This window comes from Sander vitreus, chromosome 1 (assembly GCF_031162955.1).
Source record: "Sander vitreus isolate 19-12246 chromosome 1, sanVit1, whole genome shotgun sequence".
Taxonomy (NCBI): Eukaryota; Metazoa; Chordata; class Actinopteri; order Perciformes; family Percidae; genus Sander; species Sander vitreus.
In genome coordinates, this window is record NC_135855.1 from 16,817,469 (window position 1) to 16,842,490 (window position 25,022).

The 25,022-nt window shown below is 40.7% G+C and overlaps 2 protein-coding genes across 3 annotated transcripts; both read left to right on the plus strand.

The window, feature by feature from the left end:
* Positions 1-13,126: 13,126 nt before the first annotated feature.
* On the plus strand, positions 13,127-21,749 carry obi1 (ORC ubiquitin ligase 1). 2 transcript variants are annotated; one of them, XM_078246378.1, is made up of 6 exons: positions 13,127-13,330; positions 13,580-13,715; positions 14,856-14,974; positions 15,157-15,378; positions 15,638-15,726; positions 19,385-21,749. In XM_078246378.1, the coding sequence occupies exons 1-6, from the start codon at positions 13,259-13,261 to the stop codon at positions 20,760-20,762; spliced, it is 2,016 nt and encodes a 671-aa protein (XP_078102504.1). In that variant the 5' UTR covers positions 13,127-13,258; the 3' UTR covers positions 20,763-21,749. The 2 variants fall into 2 exon arrangements, with proteins under 2 accessions (XP_078102504.1, XP_078102513.1); XM_078246387.1 differs by lacking the exon at positions 14,856-14,974 and adding an exon at positions 14,738-14,823 and having other exon boundaries at positions 13,133-13,330; positions 19,385-21,748.
* Positions 21,750-22,510: 761 nt separating this feature from the next.
* On the plus strand, positions 22,511-24,479 carry pou4f1 (POU class 4 homeobox 1). Its single transcript, XM_078257134.1, has 2 exons — positions 22,511-22,744; positions 23,183-24,479. The coding sequence occupies exons 1-2, from the start codon at positions 22,622-22,624 to the stop codon at positions 24,167-24,169; spliced, it is 1,110 nt and encodes a 369-aa protein (XP_078113260.1). The 5' UTR covers positions 22,511-22,621; the 3' UTR covers positions 24,170-24,479.
* Positions 24,480-25,022: the final 543 nt, after the last annotated feature.

Below are 25,022 nucleotides of genomic sequence, written 5' to 3' on the forward strand. Positions count from 1 at the left end.
TTATCTGTTTCTCTCCCCCTTCTCTCTGTTCTCCCAGGGAGCCAGCTGGGAAACTGGCCTTGGGATACAAACTAGAAGCATACAACCATATGCTAGATATTTTCATGGAAGGTGTGTGTGTGTGTGTGTGTGTGTGTGTGTGTGTGTGTGTGTGTGTGTAAAAAGCAAGCAGGGGGAGGGGTCTGATTTCTTGTTGAAATGTACTACAGTGTAATAGCTAAGTAGGACATTTCTGGCAGTGGTTTGTCTTCCCCTGTTGTGCTTGTGAGTTGCTGTGTTCCCTCTCTATCCCACAGCTAAATGCCTTCAACATAGAGAATTTCTGTTGCTTTCAAACACACACAACACAACACACACACACACACACACACACACACACACACACACACACACACACACACACACACACACACACACACACACACACACACACACACATTCTGCAAACTGTACAGGCAGACTGCTGAGAGGAAGATGCTATAGACACTGACACAGCTTGCTCATTAGACAGTTTCTTCTTGGATTCAGGCCAAATATCTGCAGGTCATAAACTCACTGATGTAACAGGCAATGCAACTCACTAATCTAGGGAAGTGTTCAAAAGCTACACATCTCTTTTTAGGACTGCCTTTTATCAACATTTACTAAACACGTCACATTTTGTCCATGAATATTTTTCCTTAATTTGAAATGCCCCAACTCCCCTGTACTGTGCAGCCACTGCACTGTAAATCCAGATTTAGTTGTAATTCAACTTTCTAGTGGTCACTAGTTATTATTTCATGTTTTGTTAAAAACCATATTCATTACTAAATCACATTAGTTGTTTGTAATAATCAGCCTAAGTATGCAGTGCACAGATCATGTCAAACAGAGATAAGGATCGTAAAGTGCTCATATTATGCTTTTTGGCTTTTTCCCTTTTCTTTATTGTGTTATATATCTTTTTGTGCACATTATAGGTTTACAAAGTGAAAAAGCCCACACCAAGTCCACCCCAAAGGGACTTACCATCTCCAACAGAAAACACTGTTCACAAACTGCTCCAAACTGCGCTATTGTAGTCTAGCCTTTACTTTCGTGACAAACGTGCGTCACTTTGTAACACACATTTACAATGCTCGCCTAGCTGCTAGCGTGGCACGCCCTCATACTCTGCAACTGACTGGCTAGCAGTGCTGACCTAGCTACTGCACATGCAACTCCCAACAAAGATGGAACAGAAGTGCGATATCTCGCTCTGTAGCTAAAACGGAGAGCTCAACACACAGGGTGAAAAGAGGAGCTGCAACAATGTGTAGTACAACAAAAATATGGTGTTTTTTGAAATTTAAACCACATAAACCTATTCTGGTACAACCTCTAAATACAATTATGAACCTGAAAATGAGCATAATATGAGCACTTTAAGTTTCTGTATGGGAGGGGCGAGGCCTTTTAAATTATTAATTATTGTTGCACCATGACCGAGACCCGGGATGTAGATTGATGGGGTCCGGCCAGGAAGAAAGCTCTCAAAGGCATGCATTCTGAGATCAAGATCAGTGACTCTGTCTCCAAAGTGAAACTACTCACCCAGTTCATCACATTTGAAAATATGTGTATTGAGTTTGTAGTCAAACTTCCATTTTTATGGACTGAATGTATTAAATGCATTATTCTTGGAAATAAGGAAAATGAACATTATTTCTATGATCAAATTACTTCTAGAGTAGGGAATCACTACTAAAGAAATAATTTGTACATATAAATACGACGTCATCGAGCTACTTTTAGCGACTTCTGAAGCTAGTGCTAGCTACTTTCATAGAAAAAGAGTTGGCAACTCTTAGTGATAAGTAGCCTAATGTTTTATATTTGTTATGTTTCTTTGCATGTTTAAAGCTATAGTGTCTCCCCCATGAGGAATTCTAAGTAATGATGCAGTTGCTTGTTGCCAAGGAGGACACAGAGTATTAAAAAAACACCATGGGCTCTTCAAAAGAGGTAATTATCTTCACTCAATTTTCTGCGCATGAAAGTCGCCGGACAACACCAGTTTCTGAACACAACCATACTGAGAAATACAGAGAGAGTTGTGTGGAGCTGATAGTCTTAATTAGATTTGTATCAACTCCTTTGGCAATGGCCTTGAATGTAACGGACGTTCATTAATATAGCAAAGTTAACTTATCATGCTAATTTTAGACAACTCCAGAACAAAATAATTTATGTTAAATAATGTTTTTTTAATAATGACCACAACCTGTCATTTTCACACTTCAACTTTTGTATGTATTAAACAAACAATATTACATGCTGGTAGGTGGAATTGTTAACTTTGGACAGACCCAGGCTAGCTGTTTCCCCGTTTCCAGTCTTTTGCTAAGATAAGCCAACCATCTCCTGGCTTTAGCTTTAAATTAATCTAACAGATATAAGTGGTGTTGATCTTGAAAGAAAAGGAATATGTGTATTTTCCAAAATGTAAATCTATTCCATTAGATAATTAACCTCAACTACTACTCAAACAAGCTTGTAAGCATTTGCAATACCACTACGTAAAGTTCCACATACAAATAATCATATCCATTAGTTTCTTTATCATCTATATCTACAGTTAACTTTCGAAAACTGGAAATTTTTGTATCATTTTAGGACACATCCTGTAGCCTCCTTCTCCACCCCTTTACACGCACACGTTTTTACCCCCTCGGGCTAAGAGTAAAGGGGCAGGCTCCATCTCTCATTAACCTACTGGTTGGATAAATCAAAGTGCAGGGCAGAGAGGAGAACCTCAGCCTTGGCCATTCAGATAAGAAGAACACCCAGCTCTTAGCCTACAGCTCAGTGATATATGGATCTGCAGAGGCTAATAGCAAAGTATTGACAGGGAAATGGTGTGCTTATCCTGCTCCTACATGCCGGGGAGAGGTCCCCAAAGCAGATGGGATACACTTTAGGGAGAGGGAAAAAGGAGGAGGAGGGTGAAAGGATGAGGTAGAACTGTACTGGGACAAATTAGAGTCTTTATTGCTTATTTCAGCTTAATTTGTTTCTGAGTTTGAGTCTTTAAACACACAACAATAGGTTTCAGTTCACTCTGCATATAAACGGCTGTATTTCTGTCTAAATTAGTGCTTACATTTGACTTTTTTTGACTTTTCACACAGCCAGAGGTGAAAGTCTCCCTCATTAGTTTTAAGTAAAACTCTTTGATGGACTTGGATATGTTTTCACAAGTATATCTTAGATTTTATTCCAAAATTTAGTTGGAGAGTTGAAGCGGTCCTTAAAAGTCAAGATTAATTAAAAACTACCATGTTCAAGAAAGCATACTGGACAATAGTGAGTGGATTTACAGGGAAAATCTTGGGAAATTAATGTCACAAGTTGTGTGGGTGTGTGTAAAGGCCAGAGCATCAAATCACTTATGACTTGTTGGAGGCCAGAGGCTCCTTGGCTTTTTAACCTCTCGCCTGCTCATTTTCCACGTCAATCCATGGAGGTATATTCTTCATGCCTGCACACAGAGCTACAAACACACAAAATACACAGGCTACAGCCAGCAATACTTTTCTCTGACAAGAAGCAATAGATCAAGCTGTAGGCCGTCCTCCCCATTGGTGGAGTCTTTACTGCCGGAGTCAGTAGGTTATCGCTGTGGGACCTGCACCTTGTTCTAAGTACCAGCTTTTATCAAGCACAACCAATTATTCCTCTGATGCAGCTGTGGATGCAGGAGATGGGCCCTAATGGCAACACTTCATCAATCCAGAGAAGATGTACGGAGAAACTGCAGCCTCTGATGTCAGATAAAGATGTTGATACTGTTTGGTTACAGGACCACCAGGAATAATTTGGTTATAGCCTGCAGTGCACCGAGGCTGTAGTAGTTAAGAGCTTGCAACTGTCAGCTGACATTCTTAGAGACTGATTCAACAATGCTGAGCCTGTCTGACGTACACATACAAGATTTACTGTATGAGGTGAGAGTGCTGCTGTAATTCCCCCCGTGTCCTAGATAATGTAGGAATCAGCAGTGTTAAAAAGCAGTGTTAGGGAGGAGGCAGGTGAATAATGCTGGTTTGGTGTGTCATCTAGAGACATAACAATACCGCTGTAGGGCCACCAGGGGATGGACAGGCTGACCGTGATTGATTGTTGAATGAATGAATGAATGAATGCCAATGTCAACAGCCAGTCAATGTCTAAAAACACACATGAGGAGGAACGCCTTCCTATTCATCAAAATGCTACTTGTGATTGCTAGTACGTTTCATATTTTGTTCATATGTTGTTGGAAAAAACAGTTACAGTTTTTTACATGGCTATGAAATCTTGTCTACACTCTGAACCAGCATTTTTTTTATGGTGGTTATTTTCATGAGAGGATCCAAACCAATGCACTGAAAAACTTACGTTACTGTCAACTCTGGAATATAATGAGCATGCATCTGCATCAATGAGCACCAAGGGCAAAGACAATGCACCATCCTACTCTGCCAAATGCCTCTGTTCCTCTAAAGGAGACCACATATGACCATCTTTACATCTGGATGCCAAGCACTGTACCGGGGCCTGTCTATGACCATGATTACCCACTTGACATCTTTATAGCTCCATGACAGACATCCTCTTCGGCAGAGCTGGAGAGAAGTATAGAGAACGCCAAAGTGGGCCCCCCAGTGCTGGTGTGGGACATCAGAGTTTTGTGTTGAAATAATTAGCCTGTTTAGCTGCCATCTGGGCTCTGGATGCTGGCGTGTGGCATGAGCCAGGTGCTTCATGGGTAATACCACAGAGAGACATACAGCAGATGCTCATGGGTAGAGCTGCCCACCTTGGCACAGATCTGGAATCAGCTAACCCCTATACAAATCTGAAGTAAAACCACAGGAGGGAATACAGACAGGACTGGTGTGAGGACAGTTTCTTGAAGCATGCCCATTTGAAAGGATTTAAACAATTACAATAATTAGTCAAGACAAGTGCAGTGTAGTCTATATCTATTTCCGAGATTGCTTCGGGTAATATCTCTCTTTTTTCGTCCGGATGTCTGTTACCTTCACTTTCTTTGTGTTGGCATTTTACACTCCAGTCAATTTTAGGGATCATGGTTAACTGCTCCTCAGATCTCTGCAGGGTAAATCGAGACAGCTAGCTAGACTAGCTGTCCAATCTGAGTTTTCTGTTGCACGACTAAAAGAAACCTTGAACATACACATGTTCCACCAAAACAAGTTCCTTCCCAAGGCTACTTTGAAGAGACACTGTGGCTCCGTCCGGCGCGTAGCGCCAACCAAGACGATTGTGATTTGTTTAAAGACATGCCAATAAATCAGAGCATTTTTTTTTTCCCATCCCGGAATGCTGTGTGGAGTAGCCAGACCCTCCTCCGCAGCGCTGTTGAGGAAGGTCTGGCAATGCCAGACTAAATGTGGTGTAAAGAATAACTCAGCAACTTCACAATCTAACCCAGCAAAAATCTATGAAATTGCATTCTGGTCAGAACTGAACCTCCGATAACTCCTCTCCATCTGACATAAAACACAAGCCAAACAAACCAAATAATCAACTCTCTTATCTTTGAAAAGCAGGTGCAATTTAATTGCTGCCCTGCCCTACGCAGCTCAAAATCGGATTGGTGAATTTAAGGTTTAAACATTTTTTCTGAGCAGTTCGGTAGGTCGGTAACTTGATAAGGCCCCTGGATTTACTCAATGAGGTAGAAAGTTCCTGAGCAAGCAGCAGGCTTGTGGTTGTTGTTCCCAGAGGGCTGGGAAACTGTATCTGCCCTGGAGGAGCATCCTCTTTGGTAAGCACTTCTTATCCAGGCCATCACTGCAGGCCGGGTAATATCCAGTAACTGCAGCTTTATGTGCGATCCAATACTCGGATCAATCCCTAGGACAGGAGGATTGCCACTAACCCCTAAGATCTCTTTCTCTCTTGTTCTCTCTGTCTTCTAGTGAATCTTCCCCTGCTTTGATACTGCAGCAGAAATCATGAAGTCATTTTCAAGAAGGAAAAATTGCTCTATATATTACTCAATTTCACACAAAATGCCATTTTCAATAAAGGTAATAGGTCAGAATGTGTGTTGTCTTGTATCTGACCATGAATTGTTAACCATTTAAATGTTTACTTCCGACTTATTTTAATAGCATGAAGCGTGACGAGGTAAAAAAAATTGTCACCAAAATGTTGGTGTGAAAATACTACACTATAATGACTATATGCAGGTGTGTTTGCATTGTGTTTGTTTTGGGAGGTGATACAATGCATAGGTTTGTATTTCTGTATTTACAGTATGATTAAGCATGTGTGTGCACGCAAGCTTGTGTTTGAGTGTGCGCACGTTTAGAGAAAGCTAGAAAGACAGTTATAAAGAGAGATGGTGGGACTAGGAGAGAGACAGTGGGTTTGAGACTTTGTTTGAAACTCCCAATACTTTGGGGAGTATTGCCCCATATAGTGTCCCGTGTGACTGAGCAGAAGAAAGATAGACTGAAGCTAAGATATGTGGCTCTCGCAGAGAATTTCTCTCGCTCTCACTGAATATAAATGGATAGTCACTGAGATTAGTTTAACGTGCACTGTTGCTCTCATATAAAAATGGCATTACATGCAACAAAATGGGCATTGTACATATTGTTTAGAGGTGACACTTTCAGCTGAGATTCATCAAACAAAACCACAAACATCTTAAGATGTGATTATGGATAACTGCAGATGCCTGTTATTTATCTTTTTTTAATCATTATTTAAAGGTATGTAGTATATATTCTGTCAAATAATGTCAAATAACAATTAACATTTTAGGGTGAATGGCTCACCTCATTTTTTGTTTTCATCTGATCACAAAATGATTCAGACTGATCAAAAAGAACAAAATACTTGCGTGATAAAGGTGGGATCAATATCTGCCATAAATTCCACAACAAAAATAGTCATAAATGATTTAACTAGAGAATCAGTTTGTCATCACAAGTAGGAAAAATGTAATTAAAAATATAACCTCATTATGTGTAGTTTATCACACTGGTATTACTGCAACCTAAAATTATTATTTTTCTTTTTCCAATTAATAAAGATTTAAAAAAAAGAGTTGACACTGTGACTAAAAATCTATATTTTTTTATGTAGTGAATTAAACGTGGAAAGATTTTTCTTGCAGGTAACAGAGGAAAAAACATTTTAATTTCCCAAGACAATTGCGACTGACAAATATTTTACAAGAGACACGCAGTTTAAGATTAATCAACAATAGAAGTTTCACTTACCTCGAGTAGTTTTAGGAGGGTCAAGACCCCAGAGCTCGAACGCAGGTGTAGAACAGGAAGGCTGAGCACATCCTCTCCTTTCCACACAAACGTCAGAGGCCACGAGGCAGCTAGCGGTGCTCACAGTAACAAGCATGGGTGCTATGGAGGCGTCCAGGCGGGCTGGCAGCCGGACTGTCGGAAGGGCTGGTCAATCAGCCCGGCAGCAGAGACAAGGGGACAGGCACACAGGGAGAATGGCTGAGCCGGAGTGGGCTCTGCTTGAAGGCTTTTTCGCTTCTCCTTCCCTGAATGAAAGCAATCCCTAAGAGTGAATGGGTAATGAGAGACCGGCTCCTGAGATTTTAGCTTTCTTAATCATGTTCATAATTAATTCAAGAACATTGATAATTTCATTACATTCTTTTTGTCTTATCAATAAATGATGTGCCTGCACTTTTGGTCTTGTGTATACGGGAGAGAGGGAGGAGGAGAGGGAGAGAGAGGGACAAGAGAAGTAATACTGCACTAAAAGCACAGGAGATGGAAAATGATACAAACAGGGAAGTGGTAATTATAATCTTTGACCAAGCCACTGGCAGAACAATATGAAGTCAAGTGGCTACAAATAATTAATAAGGCCTGCTGGTGTGTGTGTGTGTGTTTGTGTGTGTTTGTGTGGGTGTGTATGTGGTAAGGGTGAGGAGGTGTGGGGGGGTGACAAATGTCTTTGCCAAACCTTATTTTACCAGTCCTCTTTTAGTAGTTGTTTTTTAAAAAAAAACCACAATACAACTATTAAACATCATTGTGTTTCGACCGACATGATGTAATACACACTGCTGCTGTTAGATATATACTAATACACTCACCTTTAAACAGAGGGTCTGGAAAATGCATGTCTTATAATGCCCTTCAGATCCAATAAGGATTCAGGTTTCAGGGACATTAGTGCACTGAAGGAGTTTTTAAAAGACCACTCTCCTCCCTTTCCTCTTCACGTGCCCTCTGTCAGGTCAAGACAAGAAAAAGACCAGACTTTTCTGACTTGTGGCATATAGTTTCCAGTTATTTGGCAACAGGAATAATGGGATAATATGCATTTTTAATAGTCCATCTTCAGAATATTTAATAACCCTTCACCTCTGTGCATATGTGTATGCTGTTATAGATTCTGTGCTTTATCAATCGAGCTTTCTGTTCAAAACTAAGCTGAAAATAGAATGAGAAGGAGGGCACAGGGAGGGAAAAATGGATGTAATTGATATCTCTGTTTCCTAAAAATACTGTGAGGATGATAGAGTCTGAGGAAGGCTCTGAATCACAGCCTTCTCTTTTGCCCCTAAACAAGACAAGTAAATGGATGGCTTTGAGCAGCCTAATCCGACAGTGAGTGATTGACCGTCCTGTCAAAGGCCTAATGTGCTACCAGAATTGTGGAGAAGGCTGTTTATTCTGATCAGACTTTCTTGATATATAATCATTAATCTATTGCAAAACAGGTGTTTAAAGCAGCATTGAGACATGTGATGTGGGAGTTTCTCACTGAGCATCACAGCTTTTTATCAATTACCGTAAATAATTCATAGCTATAGCTTCTGGATTTCAGTTGTGTCTAAAAATAATTGGTTGGAGAATGTTTGCATGAAATCAGGGTAATTTGACCATAAGAGCAGTGTGGTTGCACTATTGCAAGGCTATTTGATTTTGGTCACTTTATAATGGATTTCCAGCTCGTGACACAATATAATATAGATTGGTAAAGCTATATGAGGCATTAGAGATTCAAGTACTTTATGTCCTATTTATTCCTTATGTGCCACAGGCCCCGTGTCTTGAGATATGACCAGCTCAACACAGAAACCTTTAATAAAATAAAAAAGTAAAGAGGGGAAAATAGAGATTTACAGCTGGCCATTTTGACAGTAGACTTGATATAAGGTGTTCATAACAAGTTTTGCATTTTATTCCTGGTCCCCTCACACACATTTTAATCATATTTTATGTGATCTATGTATGCAGCACTCATCCTCTCTCTGTCACCCAACCTCTCCAATGTGTCCCTCTTAAACAGATTGCTACAATACTTGTAATGATGGTCCTTCCCAGCTGTGCTGCAGGAGAGGGGAAGGGAGCAGCAGGCTATAGTATTACCATAATACCCGCTCCCTCCCTCCACCGTCCCAAGGGCCCATGTGGGGCTGCATGGGGATGTGGGGTAACTCTGCTGTGGAGGGGACTCAACTGGCTTCTGGTCCTGCAGGCTGTGTGGGTGTGTGTGTGTGTGTGTGTGTGTATGTGTGTGACAGGGCTGAACCTGCCTGTGGGCGATGTAATAAAAGCGCCACACACTGCTGGTAGTGATGGTGGCACTGCTGCTGCTGTAGCTGCAGAGGAGGGGATAAATATAAACCAGGCCTGCATCAAGGAGACGGCCCTCCAGTCACAGCCTGACTTACATCCTAATAATTAGGCCCCTTTCCAATAAAACAAGGATTTGTAGCCATGCATCTATTTTACTTGTGTTTGCCACTGCAGTGGGAGAGCGATGCATGCTCTGCTGCAGTCTCTGGATAATGGTGAGGCTTTGAGAGGATTTAATTTCAGCAGTGTTGGAAAGTAATCAGAAACATTTGCCAAATTTACATCCTGACGTTCAAACTTTATGGTAAAATCAAAATTACTAGTACTTTCCAGTTCATGCACTCATTTGAAGCATATACATTCTGCCATTCTCACACAAACACACTCGACTGTCTCTGATAGTGGCTAATCAATAGATGAGGCCTGCAGTTGCCATTGCATGTTATCTTAAACCTCCTAATGTGCACTGGCTAATCTTTTTACTCTTATACTTGCTCCCCAGCATTACCTCTTTCTCTGTGTTTTGTTCTCTTTTGTTACATTTGAAATACACTATTGGATATTCGTTATCTACGCATTATCATAAAAAATTGGTGCTTATGTGTAAATATTTTACACAGTGTTTTAAACACCACCTTCTCTAAACTAGACTGTTGGTGCCTTTATGAATAATATACTGCAATTCCAATAATATGAGAACCTGTTAGGCATGATACTAAAAAGTGATGTTACATGTTCTTCTCTTCCGGTATAATTGAAAATAGTGTACACCATATTTGTCTTATCATTCCCTTAAATGCAATACTTCAAATAGATTTCACACATTTTGTCCCACCTCTGGCTTCCTGACTGTTATTTAATTCCTATCTAAATCACATTGATGTGTGTTTGAGAATTTCTAGGAAGCACACTGGGGAAGACAGAGATAGAGAGAGAGAGAGGGGGAGAGAGAGAGAGAGAGAGAGAGAGAGCGAGAGAGAGAGAGAGAGAGAGGAGCGGGGTGGGGTGGGGTTGCAGTCTAGGCAGGGGGTATCAGGCTAATTAAAGCAAGCATTTGTCAAAGATTAGGCCTTAAACAGAAAAGGTCATCTGAGCACCAGAGCGCACTGTTTCGCTGCTGTGCTCTTAGGGCAGTCTAAACCTTTCCAAGCTAAATGGTAAAGATGCTATTTGCAAGAGGTGGGGGAGGGGATCCAGATCCCGACCAGTGGTAAGACTGACACACGGGTCATTGGTTCTTTACTGTCCATTACACATGCTGGTCAAATCTGGCAATCGGTGTCATTTAGGGATGAAAAATAAGTGCTCGAACAAGATCAATAGATGCAGCCGTCTGTAACAGCTGTGATTAATTGACTGTCACCAATTAATGACTGGCCTGTTGCAAAGCAATGCAATCTTAGAGGGACAATGGGACATGTCGAAAAAGTGTTTCAGTCTGTTATTGGTTATTCCAGAGTGAGTTTTCCAGTAACAAATTCATGAACCACTTCAGTTACAATTTGCAGGTTTACTATGGCACAGTAGAAAGTGCATCTTGCATGGCAGGTGCTCTTTGAAGTCATTTGTGATATTGAGACGAATATGGGATTGAATGAGAGCTCGTGCTGCCGTTATTTTTTAGTTCAATCAGAAAAGGTTACTAAAAATATTGGAATATTGCCTTGTTTGTATATACCTGCTGTTTGAAGTCTGTATAATAAATTCTCATTTTACAGTGGTAATAAAAAGTAACATTAAATAATGTTATGCAAACTGATACTACATTTAGCTCAACTTATTTAACTTAATCATGTACCTTCACTCCAAATGCTGTCATAAAACCAATAGTGCTATGAAAAATGAGTGAGAACAAGTGGTGGTCTGTGATGCATTTAATATTCCATTGAAAACAACCAAACAAGTACCGGTGATGTTTTCAAACTGGCATCAGTGTACAAGCTTTTTTGCAGCCAGTCAATTCTAATCATATTAGATCCTGAGAAGATGTCCTGGTTTGAGATACAATGAAGCACAGGACATGTTGGTTTAGATATGAGTAATGGCTCTGGAGGGCTAAACTGTGGTGATGTAATTTAAAATAGTTGTAGTGGAAATTATGCTAATATTAGATCACTCTGTATCATTATTTATAAAATAGATCATTTACCTGAGATGAAGGCTTGCTAAATATTACATTGCAATCTTCATTATGGGCAGGCTTGAAATGAATGAATGAATGTGCTGTTGGTGGCATCTAAGTAAGGAATTGTCATTTTGCAGTAATTTGATATTGAAATGAAAAATAAAAAACGGTCTATACGTTTTGCTGTAATTTATCATTTTGAGAAAAAAAACAAAAACATTATATTCTTAGGTATTGGGATATACCAACTCAGTAAGTCCCTGTCTGCTTTAAGTTTTGTCAGAACTTTACTGTGTAAATAATACAGAGTTTACTCGAAAAAACAGCTATATTTGTTTACAAGCTAATTTTAACCCAAATAGAAAGTATCTGTATGCTGCTGTATATCTGCGAGTATACAATTTAGTTATATTTACCACATTAAACTTTTGGAAACTCTTTTTCCGAGTTTCATTATTTTTAACATTTATTTTCCAGTATAATCTATGAAATGCAAATCACACCCCAATTTCAGCATTCCTCTGGATGACTGCTGGTGGCTTTATAGACGGGGAAAACAGCTGTCTTGCCCATCAAACCCATGAGTTGACTTTTGCTCTGGATGCATATAAAATGATGTACACATTTCAGTTCCCACCTTTAATATTCATTAACATATCAATCTGTCAATTGTGAATTAACATTTTAATTGCTTGGGGTGAGTCATTAAGTGGCCACACGTCATATATAGTCTGGAATAAATTGTTGTTGATATCAGCTATTTGAAAGTGTTGGAACATTAAAATCAGTTGAAGATAGTAAATTTAAACTTCTATGTTATTGCTCGATACTGAACATAACAAAAACCTAAACTTTACGGACAAATAGACAACAGATACTTTTTTCACCTAAAACCTATGGACATGCAATATATTATTCATTCTTTGTTTTATCGTCACAGAATGGATTGAGCATTGGGCTGATTTCATACATATAAGCTATTGTTATGGGGAAAAAGTGAGAAGCCGACTAATTTTTAGAATGTTTTTTAAAACTATTTCAAATTAGCCTACATTTACGATCATGTGAATCATACACATCCCTTAATTTAGTTATTAGTTAATAGTTTTCTCAATTGTTTTGTTATTTCTTGTCAGACCAGAAAATCACCATGGCCAGAAAGAAATGCTAACAACGTGTTGCAACCAATATTCATCATGCTTCCTACCCTTATTTCTTGAATCTTTTCTTTCCTAAGTTATCTGCTTCCTCATGGCTTAGCCTTCTCTTGTACCTGATCTTTATGACTTCCGTTTTCAATTTCTTTTGCTTTGGACAGTCATGCTTCATGCCTTCCCACACTTTTCCACAGGTTCTGCCGCTGCACATCCCATGCTGCATTTCAGTTTTAAACGTTTGCGAAGTACAGCCTTTTAGGCCTTTTTGGCATTCCGTAGATCTGAGACTCGGCGCGCTGCGCAGCGGGGACTGGTGGGAAAGTTTGTGTGTGTTTGTGCGGTTTGTGCGCTGTATTCCTTCAAAAAGCATGGCTCTTAACTTTCAGACATCCACTCTTTATCTGACTTTGCCGATTTCATGCCAGATATGTCTCGGAAAGGTAACGTTAACTGCTGTTTCATTTTTAAATCGTTAAAGTACGTCAGCCGCTAAACAAAGATGATGTGTTTACACGAGATAAACTGCTGCCTTAGTAACCTTAACGTTGTTACGTTACCAGTTTACAGTAACAAGACGTTTATGAAGCGGACATTAGCTACCGTAACTAACTTAAACTTGGTTGTCTGACGTTAATGTAACTTACTGCAAAAGTTAACCAAGAATCCGCTCGTTATTTCTGTCTGTGCAGGTCAGGCAGCCGGTCATTTGTGCCAACCACCACGTGTTCTGTTCCTCCTGCATGGAAATGTGGTTAAAGAAAGCTAGCCAATGTCCCACCTGCAGAGTCCCCATCACAGCAGAGAACCCCTGCAGGGAAATCATCGGTGAGTAGCTTCATACCTACAAACGAAGGGGAAACAGACAAGGAAGTAGAGGAGGTAGCATCTGCAGAATGTCACAGTTGAGTCATCGTGACATCATGTTAAATAAGGCATGCTGTTAAAGTTGCAGTCAAGTTCAGGCAGTTGCAATGTTCGTTTTATCAATAGCGCAATCAACAAAAAAAATACAGTTTTTGGATTATGAGTGAATTTAACTGCTATTGCTTTTCACCCATTTGACAGCGGGTTGGCCCATTATATCCACATACTTCATAGGAAGTTAGACTGTATCATTTCAGTGTAGTAAACTTCAGATTAATGTTAGGCCAGTAAAACTGGTTTGCTTGTTCCACCAAACCTCTGTGTGTGTATATATATGTATGTATGTGTGTGTGTGTGTGTGTGTGTGTGTGTGTGTGTGTGTGTGTATAAAACACCTTTTTGATCCCAGTTTGTGAATACAAGTTGAAATGTAATCTTCTGGGTCTGGTGACTGCACATAGCACCCTAGAAGTGCTTATCTACCTATTTACCTATTGTATTGGTATCTTGCTGGCAAACAATATGCAACATGGAACTGCTGGAAGACACATTTTTCACTTTTGGACTCAGGCAAGCTGTTTTTATCTGCTATAGTTTTTGTGCTAAGGTAGGATGAAGATATTCTGGCCCCAATTACTGTGCTGAATGGAGAATATGTTATATACAATTAATTGAGATATATATATATATATATATATATATATATATATATATATATATCTCAATTACTTAAGTGAAGGCTACAAGGACAGGACTTAAATATTTAATAAATACTACCACAACTCTCTGAGAGTCTGAGATACGTTTACTTTTAGTTTAAAAGGCAGCACCTCAGCCTTTCATAATTATGTTTTTGGGTAGCAGCTCTATATTGCATTGTTGCATCTTCATCAAAGCTGAGTGACTTGGTAACATTACTTTTAACACGTGTTTTGTTGTCAAGTCTGTTTATTTGTTACTTTAATCATGTAATTCTGTTATAGGAGGCACAAATGATCACAATGATAGTCCTTCCATGAGGAAATGTCTCAGAAAAACCAGAGGAGAACTGCTTTTGCGGGAGTATGAGGTACGGGTTTATCATGCTATGTATTTTCACAGCAATAACAAGCAGGTTGATGCTCTTGAGCAGACTTTATCGAAGGGTTTATCACCACAAAAACGCAAGCATGGACAATGAGGGGAGTTTCAATTGCAGCAGGCACCATCCACTGATGCAGGTAGATCCTATGAAAACAATTCATTATTATTTCAGATTACAACACAGTGTCCAGTTTTTAGGTTTGCCTAAAAGGAAAAACAATGTTGTAATAGTAGCAGCACTAACTTTCCAACGCTGATGACACAGGGATGCCTTTATTGTTAAAACCTGTTTTAAGTTTCACACTCTTCTCTCTAACAGGAGGAATTTGAAGGGCTCATCAGAGAAAACGAGGAGCTGAAAACAAAAAATCAAAGTCTGGAGTCACAACTGAAGACTGCTTTGGATCCCTGCAGCATTAATACACTGCAAACAGATGACAAAAAAGTTGATCCCTTTGTCCTGGAAGAATGGACCAACAAGCTGCGCGCTGCCACCGATGTTTGTGATAAAGTAAAGCAGGACATGGATAAGCTAAAGGAGGTACGTAACCTATAATAATCAATAAATTGTATTGACATCAACTATATTGATAACAGGTGTTTGCCATTCTGATTCATCATATGATATGAAGGAATGAGGCAGACATTGACATTACCATCTTTCAATAGGAACAGTGTTAAAGATGAGCTTACATGATGCTTCCGTCTGTGACATAAATACTATGCTTGATTGAGTTTTGTTGCTACCTTTGTGGAATCCTTTGTAACATTCGGCAAATGTGTTACTTTACCATCCTTAGGCAAATAAGGCATTACGATCTCAAAATGTTGACCTTGTACAAGAGAATATGAGATTGAAAGCAGAGGTGGCGAGCAGATCTCCTCAGAAGTAAGTATCTTTATTTCGTTTTTAACTCGCATTTAGTTAGAAAGGGACAAATGCGTCTAAGTCAATGTCATGGGTAACACTACAGACAACATTAACTGTGAGAGATAGTTGTAGTTGCACATTTTATGAGCAGTGAGGTAATTCTGTTTCAATTCAAGTTGGAGGCAGTAACTCGCTGCTAATGTCAGTAATTCCTGTTTGATTTGCTTGGCCCTTTTCTCTGACAAATCAAAAACGGTCGTAGGCCACTTTCTAAATTGATGTTTCAAAAGACAAAGTTAAAGCTGCGGGAGGCAGAATAGAAGCTAGAATTTGAAGTAGAGCGAGACCTCCTCCTGCAGCTCTCCCTCTCCCATCAGGCTTCATACAGTAACATTTACGAGTACTAACCATTCATTTCATCCTGATGGCATGCCGTTATATAGCAGCATGAGAATGACTGTCCCGTTTTCTTTGTAAAGCCCTTTGAAACAAAACTTGAATTAGCCGCAGCCCACGAGCTAGGGTTAGCAGAAGGCTAAACTACTGGCTCGTCTACAGCACAAAGCTTCCTATCACGCTGCCTCCGACGTGTCCTCGTTTGGATGGCAGCAGTAGACGGAGCCGTGGCTTCAGCCTCTGGTCCTCGTAGCAGGCTAATGCTGCCATCCGAACAAGGAGACGCCAGAGCTGGTGTGAGAGGAAACATAAACATTCAAACGAGCATGTGCTAGGCTAAAGGCTAACCCCAGCAGACTGGACTATAAACTGGACTACATTTTTTTATTTGTATTCCTATATTTAATGTACATAAATTGATCATGATAAAGTCTCTTGTCTAATAGTTTAGCCGTGAATTAGCTGCAGCCCTGGGCCTTTGGCTACAGTAAACGAAGGGAGGTGTGCGTTGGCCGAACAGCCAATAGGAATTCTCTCTCTCTCTCTCTCTCTCTCTCTCTCTCTCTCTCTCTCTCTCGTTATTCCACAGACCAGAATTACAATTTTTTGAAAATTATTATAGAATTTTTGAATCCTACCACAGTTTTACGGCCGTTTTTATTTGACTAGCACAGTTTCCATTCAAAACCAAGGTTATAATCACACTAGGTGGGAAAAAACATTGTCGTTAACTGAAATGAAAATAAAAACGAGGCATTACAAAAAAACGATAACTAAACTAAAACTGTAATGTCTGTTTGCAAAACTAACTAAAATAAAAAAATATCGAGTAAATGTCCTTAGTTTTCATCTTTGTCGACGTCTTTCATAGAGCAAATAACGTTATATCTCTCCGACCATGACATTTCCCGTAGACGTGTATAGTTTCTGACTGGGAACCCAGAAATTCCGACATTCCACGTCAAATTGAACACAACATGTCCGTGTCTCCGTCCCTCTCGCCTGGCATCGTAGCGGTACCGAAAGACGGAAGAAAGCGGCAGTCCTATTTGATTATGACTGTGTCAGATAAAAACGCCTTGCAGTGGAAGATGGTAAAATATGTGGTCAATTTATTACAGGGAGCAGTCCCTCGAATTTGAAAGTACATTTGAGAAGCGCACACAAGCTAGGAGGCTAACCTAGCTTACCTTAACAAGGTAAAGGAGAACGCAAAGCCCCCTTTCCCTGAAACAGAAGCTAACCCCGGTAACGTTACGGGCATGGATGTATGGATACAGGGCCAGGCAGCATGACGGAGACAACAGCAGGACAGAGAACACTACAGGAGGGCTTTCACCGGCGATCCGATAGCGGCTGGTTAGTACAAACGCAGGAACACCAAAAGTGGGAGGAAGCGTGGGTTAATATGTGGATTGATACTGGGATGTCTACACAACTGTGTGACTCGATTGACTTCAAAAGGTTCTTTACTCGAACCAAAGTTCAAAACACCTTTTTTTTTTTTTCCTGGCACACGTCACTTACACATTTTGCACTTACTGCGGCGTCTTGTGTAGACTGTTTACATATTTATTATGACCATATGTAGGCTACATTGTATGTACTGGTCTTATTATTGAATACATTGTGAATCCATATTTCTAAAATTGTATGATGTTTTTGTTAAATTATTATTACACAATACTTTTTCTGACCTTTTTGAATCCCCCGACAAATAACCAATATTACAAAAAAGACTAAAACTAATAAAAACTAAACTAAAACTAAGCATTAAAAAAAAATATATAAATAAACTAGCAAACCTGCTTTAAAAACTAATTAAAACTGAATTTGAAAACAAAAAGTCAAAACGAAATAAAAATAAAAACTAATGAAAAATGCTAAACTATAATAACCTTGTTCAAAACATGCCTGTTTGGAACGGCCAGATTGCTTGGCCTGTGGTATTGCTGCTTGTAGCGTCCTCCAGAACAATAATGTACCCCGAAATTACTTACAGAAGGACCCCAAAGCACTTAATAACCCCATATATATATATATATATATATATATATATATATATATATATATATATATATATATATATATATATATATGTATGTATATGTGTGTATATATATATATATATATATATATATATATATATATATATATATATATATATGTATGTGTGTGTATATATATATATATGAAAGTATATATATATATATATATATATATATACTACCGACTTACGGTTTACTTCTACTTCAGAGGAAAATCTTGTACTACTACATTGCAGATTCAGATTTGAATCACAAAATGTGAAGTAATCAGACATTTGCCTCATGGCGGTGTGCCATGCGCCCGTTATGAGAGCCAATCAGCAAAAATCTGCATTAATCAACCACCGGAGTTTTTGTCTTGACTACATTTTAGTGTTGTCTTTTTTTGTCAACGATATTGCATGTTGATATCGCCACACTCAGCGTTTAATAACAGGGGTGCTGTCTCGTCCTAATTGTCGTTAATGAGTTTAACACTTCAACAGAGGTATTCATTTTCATACCGGCTTAGTGGCTTGACTGTTATAAAGTAACGTTAAAGTATGGATTTAATTAGTGGAGGTATTTTGCCGACGGTAATGTTATAAGTTGGCACACTTACATAACCTAGTCTGAGTGAGACAAAGGAAGAGAGCTCTCTGTGCCTGGGTCAGCTCCGAGATAACGTTATCTTCTGCCGTCCGCTTAGAAGTGGTGAATTTACAGCTCACAGCAATTAATATACGATAACGTTTCTGGCTTTTGTTCTAGTGTCGGCAAAAAATAGCTTTTTAGTGAGTTTCCTCTTGGCTAAATGCTCTGAGTGAATTTAAGCTGGGCTTTTATTATGAAAGGGTAGACATGGAAGAGCCAGTGTTATGGAAGCGCTTTCCCCCCCCTCAACCTTCATTGTGCGATCGTTTAGTTTTATTCAGTTTATTAATATCCAATATCCAACGCTGTCCAAACTGCTCCAAATGTCAAACCCCAAGTTCATTGGGTTTCCAGGAAGCCAAATGTGAAGTAGATTGGATCAACGGTTCTTGAGTTATTTGAAAAAAAAAACACACACAGTGGGTCCTCGATTTATAGTTAGATATCTTGGTTTTACTTTCTTTTCAATTGCACAAGGTACATTTGCATGGTCAAGCAAATGACAATTGAAAACAATTGTGTCACTCAGCTAAATGTTATTTGGCTTTTCTGTCATGATAACCCTTGGACAATTTAAAGAAAAACTGATCTGTCCCCAGGTTTGGTCGTTACACAGTGGCAGCACTGGAATCTAAAATCCAGCAGCACGAGCGTGATGTGGACCACTTAAAAAGGGCTCTGGAGCGCAGCGACCAGTACATCGAAGACCTGGAGTCTCGAGTCAGAAAGTCCGAGAAGAGACGTCTTGATGGGCAGGAAGCATGCTGGAATAGCGAGGCCGAGGCAGAAGCTCCCACACGGCCACACAAAATCGACATGATGATGAGAAGCTTGAGTGACAATGAGAGGGAGTCAATCTGCAGCAATCCAGTGGCAGAAGGTCGAACATTTTCTAGACATCACAGTTTGATGTTCATGCCGTCTGCAGATCACAAAGAGTCTAAGAAGAATCTGACAGGTGACGAGAAAACCAAGGACTTGGAAAGCACCTCCTCTGACCTTTTGCCCACCACTCCGTCCTCTGCCTTCCGGTCCCTGACTCTGAGAAGCCCTGGCGTCCGTGAAAAGAAAGTTGCATTTAAACCTGCGTCTTATCTGAGGAGGCTTGATTTTGAAGACTTTCCTAGTCCTGGCAAAAGTAGCAGCACCATGGAGAACCAATTCAGCAGCCTCGACAAATTCCCCAACGACTTGCCTCCAATTGCTGACGTGGAACCCTCAAAGTCTGTCTTCTGGGGTGGTTGGCAGAGATCTAAATCTAGTGACGAGTCATGTCCAGGTCCAAGTAAAGAAATCTCAGTTAAAGAAGATGACGATATAGACGATGTAGACGATGACGAGCCTGGTGGTTTCCAGATTTCCAGCGAGGCTTCCATGGATGCAGCTTACATGGACAAAATCTCTGAGTTGGACTCCATGATGTTGGATGGAGAGAGCACCAGTAGCCGGGGATCACAGCTCTCCCTGGCTTCCTCCCCTCCCGCAGACTTGGACAACACCCTTGTCCCAGAATCACAAACCTGCCGTGATGGCCCGTCAAGCCGTGGTTGCAAACCTGTTATACAGTGTGACCAGAAGAACCACCCAGCACGTGTCAACGTGGGTGGCACCTTGAATGAGAAAGAGGCTCCAAACGGCTCTGCAGAGGAAGGTTTTGCTACACTGGTGTCAGATAGGGAGAGCGGTGCCAATGTCCCTGACTGTGCAGGGCACGAAGGGCCCTCTCAGACTGATGAACTGTCTTTTGACTTGCTGTTTGATTCACTGGAAGAGAATAAGGCCGGTCCTTCTGGTTCTCTCAGTCCAGCAAGCCAAGACCATGATCATGTAAGCCTTTCCTCCTCCCCCATCTGCTCTGGTAAACCTGTGAACACAACAAAAGACAGACACACACTGAACATCAGCCAGCCGACAAAGAGGAAGTCTCACAGTCCCTTTAACACAAGCAGTCCCACAAAACTTTCAAAGCTCATGTGAAGGTTGTCAAAACGGAACCTGTGTTGTCACTGTACCGTGCGCTGTAGTGCGTTGTAGTGCGTTTTGTTCAGGTTTCACAACCACACATGGGTGGAAACAACTCAATATAGCGTCAGAATAAATTTGCGAGTGTGATCCTCCGGTGTAAGTTATTGTCATTTTGTCTGTTATATTGTATGAATTGAAGACAAAATATGACAGCTTTGTCAGATAGTTTTTTTTTCTTGTGTGTAGTATACTTGTAGGTCTCAGTGGCAGTTAAATGCTTTTAAAGCCAGCCTTTACAGTCTAAAATTCTGTCTGTGTTGTAATTTGACAAAGACTTCTGTGCTGTTCTTTGTCATACTGTAGTGCACCAGTTTTAGTGTCAAGACATTTTCATACTTTCAGCCTACTTGTATGTTTGTCATTTCAGGTTATTCAGTAAACATGGTCCTCGTGGTAATCTTTTTATGACATGCAATACTGAAGACAGATGAACACAACTATCATGAAAAACTGATATTTTGAAATACATTTTGCAATGCAAGAGTGTTAAGAAAATAAAATAGTTATGCAAGGAGAAACAATGTATGAAAGTTTTCTTTTGTTTCTTTGCATTGTCTGTTATTTTTTTGATCACAGTCTTACATGGGCTACCATAGAGGCGTGCATTTTGTGGGGAATTTCCCATATTGAGATTTCTAGTGGAATTCTGGATTAATATTTAGTGGACATTGTCTTATTTCTCTCTTTGTGCTATTTTCCCACATAATTTGCATTACATTAAATGGTAATTATTAATCTGCTACCATTAAAAGTAAAAAAAAACTTCATAGCTTGTTCATGCTAATAAATGCATGTTGTAGCTTATAACGACACACAGAGACCTCACGCACAGTAATTCCATTGTAGCAGAAAGCACCTTATTTATTATGCAAATTTAACGATATCATGTATATTTCACATACCTCTAATCGCTGCATGAAATTTTAATTGGGTAACCGTTGTGGTCTGAATAAATGAAGTGTTAATTCATTGGGATTAATTCATTTAGGTAAAGACTGTGTACAAGGTTACGGTGGTGTATTAAATCAATTTGTTTAGTGCTCATCTGGCGATGATGGGCTTTAATGATAAGGCGGTGGTCTCATTACTTCTTAAGGGTTAAAATGACAGAGTGGGCCAAGAACAGAGCCCTACACATTTAAATGTGAAAAGCTAGTCAATAAAATACACAATACATTATAATATTGCTTTCACTCATGACACAATATTGAATGATTAGCCTACTCATATTTTTTCATCTTCCCCACCTATAATTCTATATTTAAACATCTTCCTGAAATCGGATAGATAAAGCCCAGTATTAAGTATATGGCAGCGAAAATAAACAGCGTTAAGTCAATGGTTTCCACCTCCAAGGAAAGAATAAGGCCTAAAGGCATTGGGACCTGCACAGTTCGGTGGCTGGAGTGGAGTGGAGTGAGCCCTTAAAAACGCAGGCGTCTAGTCTCCAGATGTTACAGCCTGCCCTGCAGTTTTTTTTTTTAATCTGTCAGCCTGTTCACTTTTTCTGGCAGTTTGTGTCTCGCGAGAGCAGCCGAGCACGGGCTTGACGAGATCTGAGGCGCTCAGGTGTAAGAGCCTCTCTCATCCCCAGCAGTGGGAAACAGTAGACAGATAAGTGCGTCTGAGAGACTGCAGGCATCTCTGTGATCTCCGGGCTCAAGGCTGCACTCGGCGCACTACACGGCGAACTACACTGCATCATTACTGGATAGGCAAAGGATCACTGTGTATCTATGACTATTTTCCTGCTCTTGTAGCAGTTTTCCCCCCTTTCTTCCCGTGCACTTTAATTGGAGAAGCTCGCCAAGATGATGTCCATGAACAGCAAACAGCCGCACTTCGCAATGCATCCCTCTTTACCCGAGCACAAGTACACCACTTTGCATTCCAGCTCGGAAGCTATAAGGAGAGCCTGTCTACAAACTCCACAGGTAAATTATACCCAAAAAACTTTGACTTTTTCCTTTTCGTGCCTAGGCTGCATGTAGCGCTGAACGCTGTTTGTGCGTAATAACAAGGGGTGCTCCAAGGCACATTCAGCCAAGACGCGCACTTAATGTTTTTAATGTTTTTTTCATGTATTCCGCAGCAATCACTCGGAATAGTCTTCTTTTTGAAAGCATGCTCACGCAAAGCCTGGTTTTAGCCTAGTTTTTTGTATTAATTTTCATGACTTGCCGCTTAGGAAGAATATTCCGGCTGTGTTTTGTGTCGCCAAAAGTCCCGACTGACGGATACATTTATTTATGTTTTTTTTCTTCTTCTTTTCTCTGACGTCTTAATTTTTTCTCCGTGTCTTTCCCCTTTTCTTACCCATTTCGCACCCCTTCATTCTCCCCTCCTCTTAATTTGAATTGTCGCCCTTGCAGCTACAAAATAACATATTTGCTAGCCTGGATGAGACCCTGCTGGCCCGGGCTGAGGCTTTGGCGGCCGTGGACATCGCCGTGTCCCAGGGCAAGACGCACCCGTTCAAGCCCGACGCCACCTACCACACGATGAGCACGGTGCCATGCTCGTCGACATCCACTGTGCCACTGGCCCACCACCACCATCACCATCACCACCACCACCATCAGAACCTGGAGCCACAGGATATCATGGACCACATCACCTCGCCGTCCCTCGCCCTGATGTCCGGTGCGCACGACGGGTCCGGTGGAGGAGGCGGCGGCGGCGGCGGAGGTGGCGGCGGAGGGCTCATCTCCACCTCCTCTGCCCACCCGCACTCTCACATGCACGGCTTGAGTCACCTCTCCCACCAGGCTATGAGCATGAACTCGCCTCTCACCCACCACGGGCTCTTACCGGGCCATCACGGGGGGAGCCAAGTCGGCCCAGGACTCACTAACACCGGACTCTCCTCCATCAATGACTCAGACACAGACCCAAGGGAGCTGGAGGCTTTCGCGGAGCGCTTCAAGCAGCGGAGGATCAAGCTGGGGGTGACCCAGGCGGACGTGGGAGGCGCTCTGGCTAATCTCAAAATCCCCGGCGTGGGATCACTGAGCCAAAGTACAATTTGTCGATTCGAGTCGTTAACTCTCTCCCACAACAACATGATTGCGCTCAAACCTATCCTCCAGGCCTGGCTAGAGGAGGCCGAGGGGGCCCAGAGGGAGAAAATGAGCAAACCTGACATTTTCAATGGAGGGGAAAAGAAACGCAAGAGGACCTCGATAGCGGCCCCAGAAAAGAGGTCTTTGGAGGCTTACTTCGCCGTACAGCCTCGGCCGTCGTCCGAGAAAATCGCAGCTATAGCGGAAAAGTTGGACCTGAAAAAAAATGTGGTGCGAGTGTGGTTTTGTAACCAAAGACAGAAGCAGAAGAGGTTGAAATTTTCCGCTGCTCACTGATGGGCAAAGAAAAGAAAAACAAAAAAAAGTTGTGGGACCGAATTTGGGGACCAAGGGACACTAAGACACCATTTTCAGTCTTTTGTCTCCAGCGATTTTACACGTTGGTGCACAATGGGCTTTAGATAGGCCTACCCATTTTATGAGGCTTCATATATCTTGTTTATTTTCACGTTATCGGTGAATGTGAAGTATGCAAATAACAGATTACACAAATTTCGCTCAGTTGTTACGAGGGGAAAAGTTTAGCGACGTCGACATTGCCTTTTAAAACATGTGGAAGGAGGTAATTTGCTTGATACTATAGCGAGTTATTTTCTCCTGATAGGCCTATTATTTGAAGTATAGCCATTTACGAATTACCTCATTGATTGTTGAACTGTGTTTTTGGTTTGATTTTTGTCGTTGTTGGTATAGAATATTTCATGAATCTGTTCATTTATTCATGTGTTCATTTATTCTTATTTGGAGGCTGCTATGAACTCAAGTTTAGTTGCAAACGTTTATGGCTATAACGAAAACATTGTTTAGGCCTGCATGGGATCCTAATTCACGGGCGGTAATTTAGGCTGTCACATCTAGAGATATATTTATTTTGAATTTGCACAAAAGACCCTTTAGGTTTATAGATCGGTGATGTCGAAATGTTTTTGTATATACAGACATCACTTTGTCACGTATCAGAGGTGAGATATTGATACCATTGGCATCACAAGGAGGAGTTTCAAACAGATCCAGAGAGCACGAAATCCTTGTCTGCTTCATCAAGGAGATATCACCATGAAAACAAAACAAGTTTTCTTTCATGTGTTTTAGTTTGCAGTGCAAACACTCTATGCATTGGAAAAAAGAA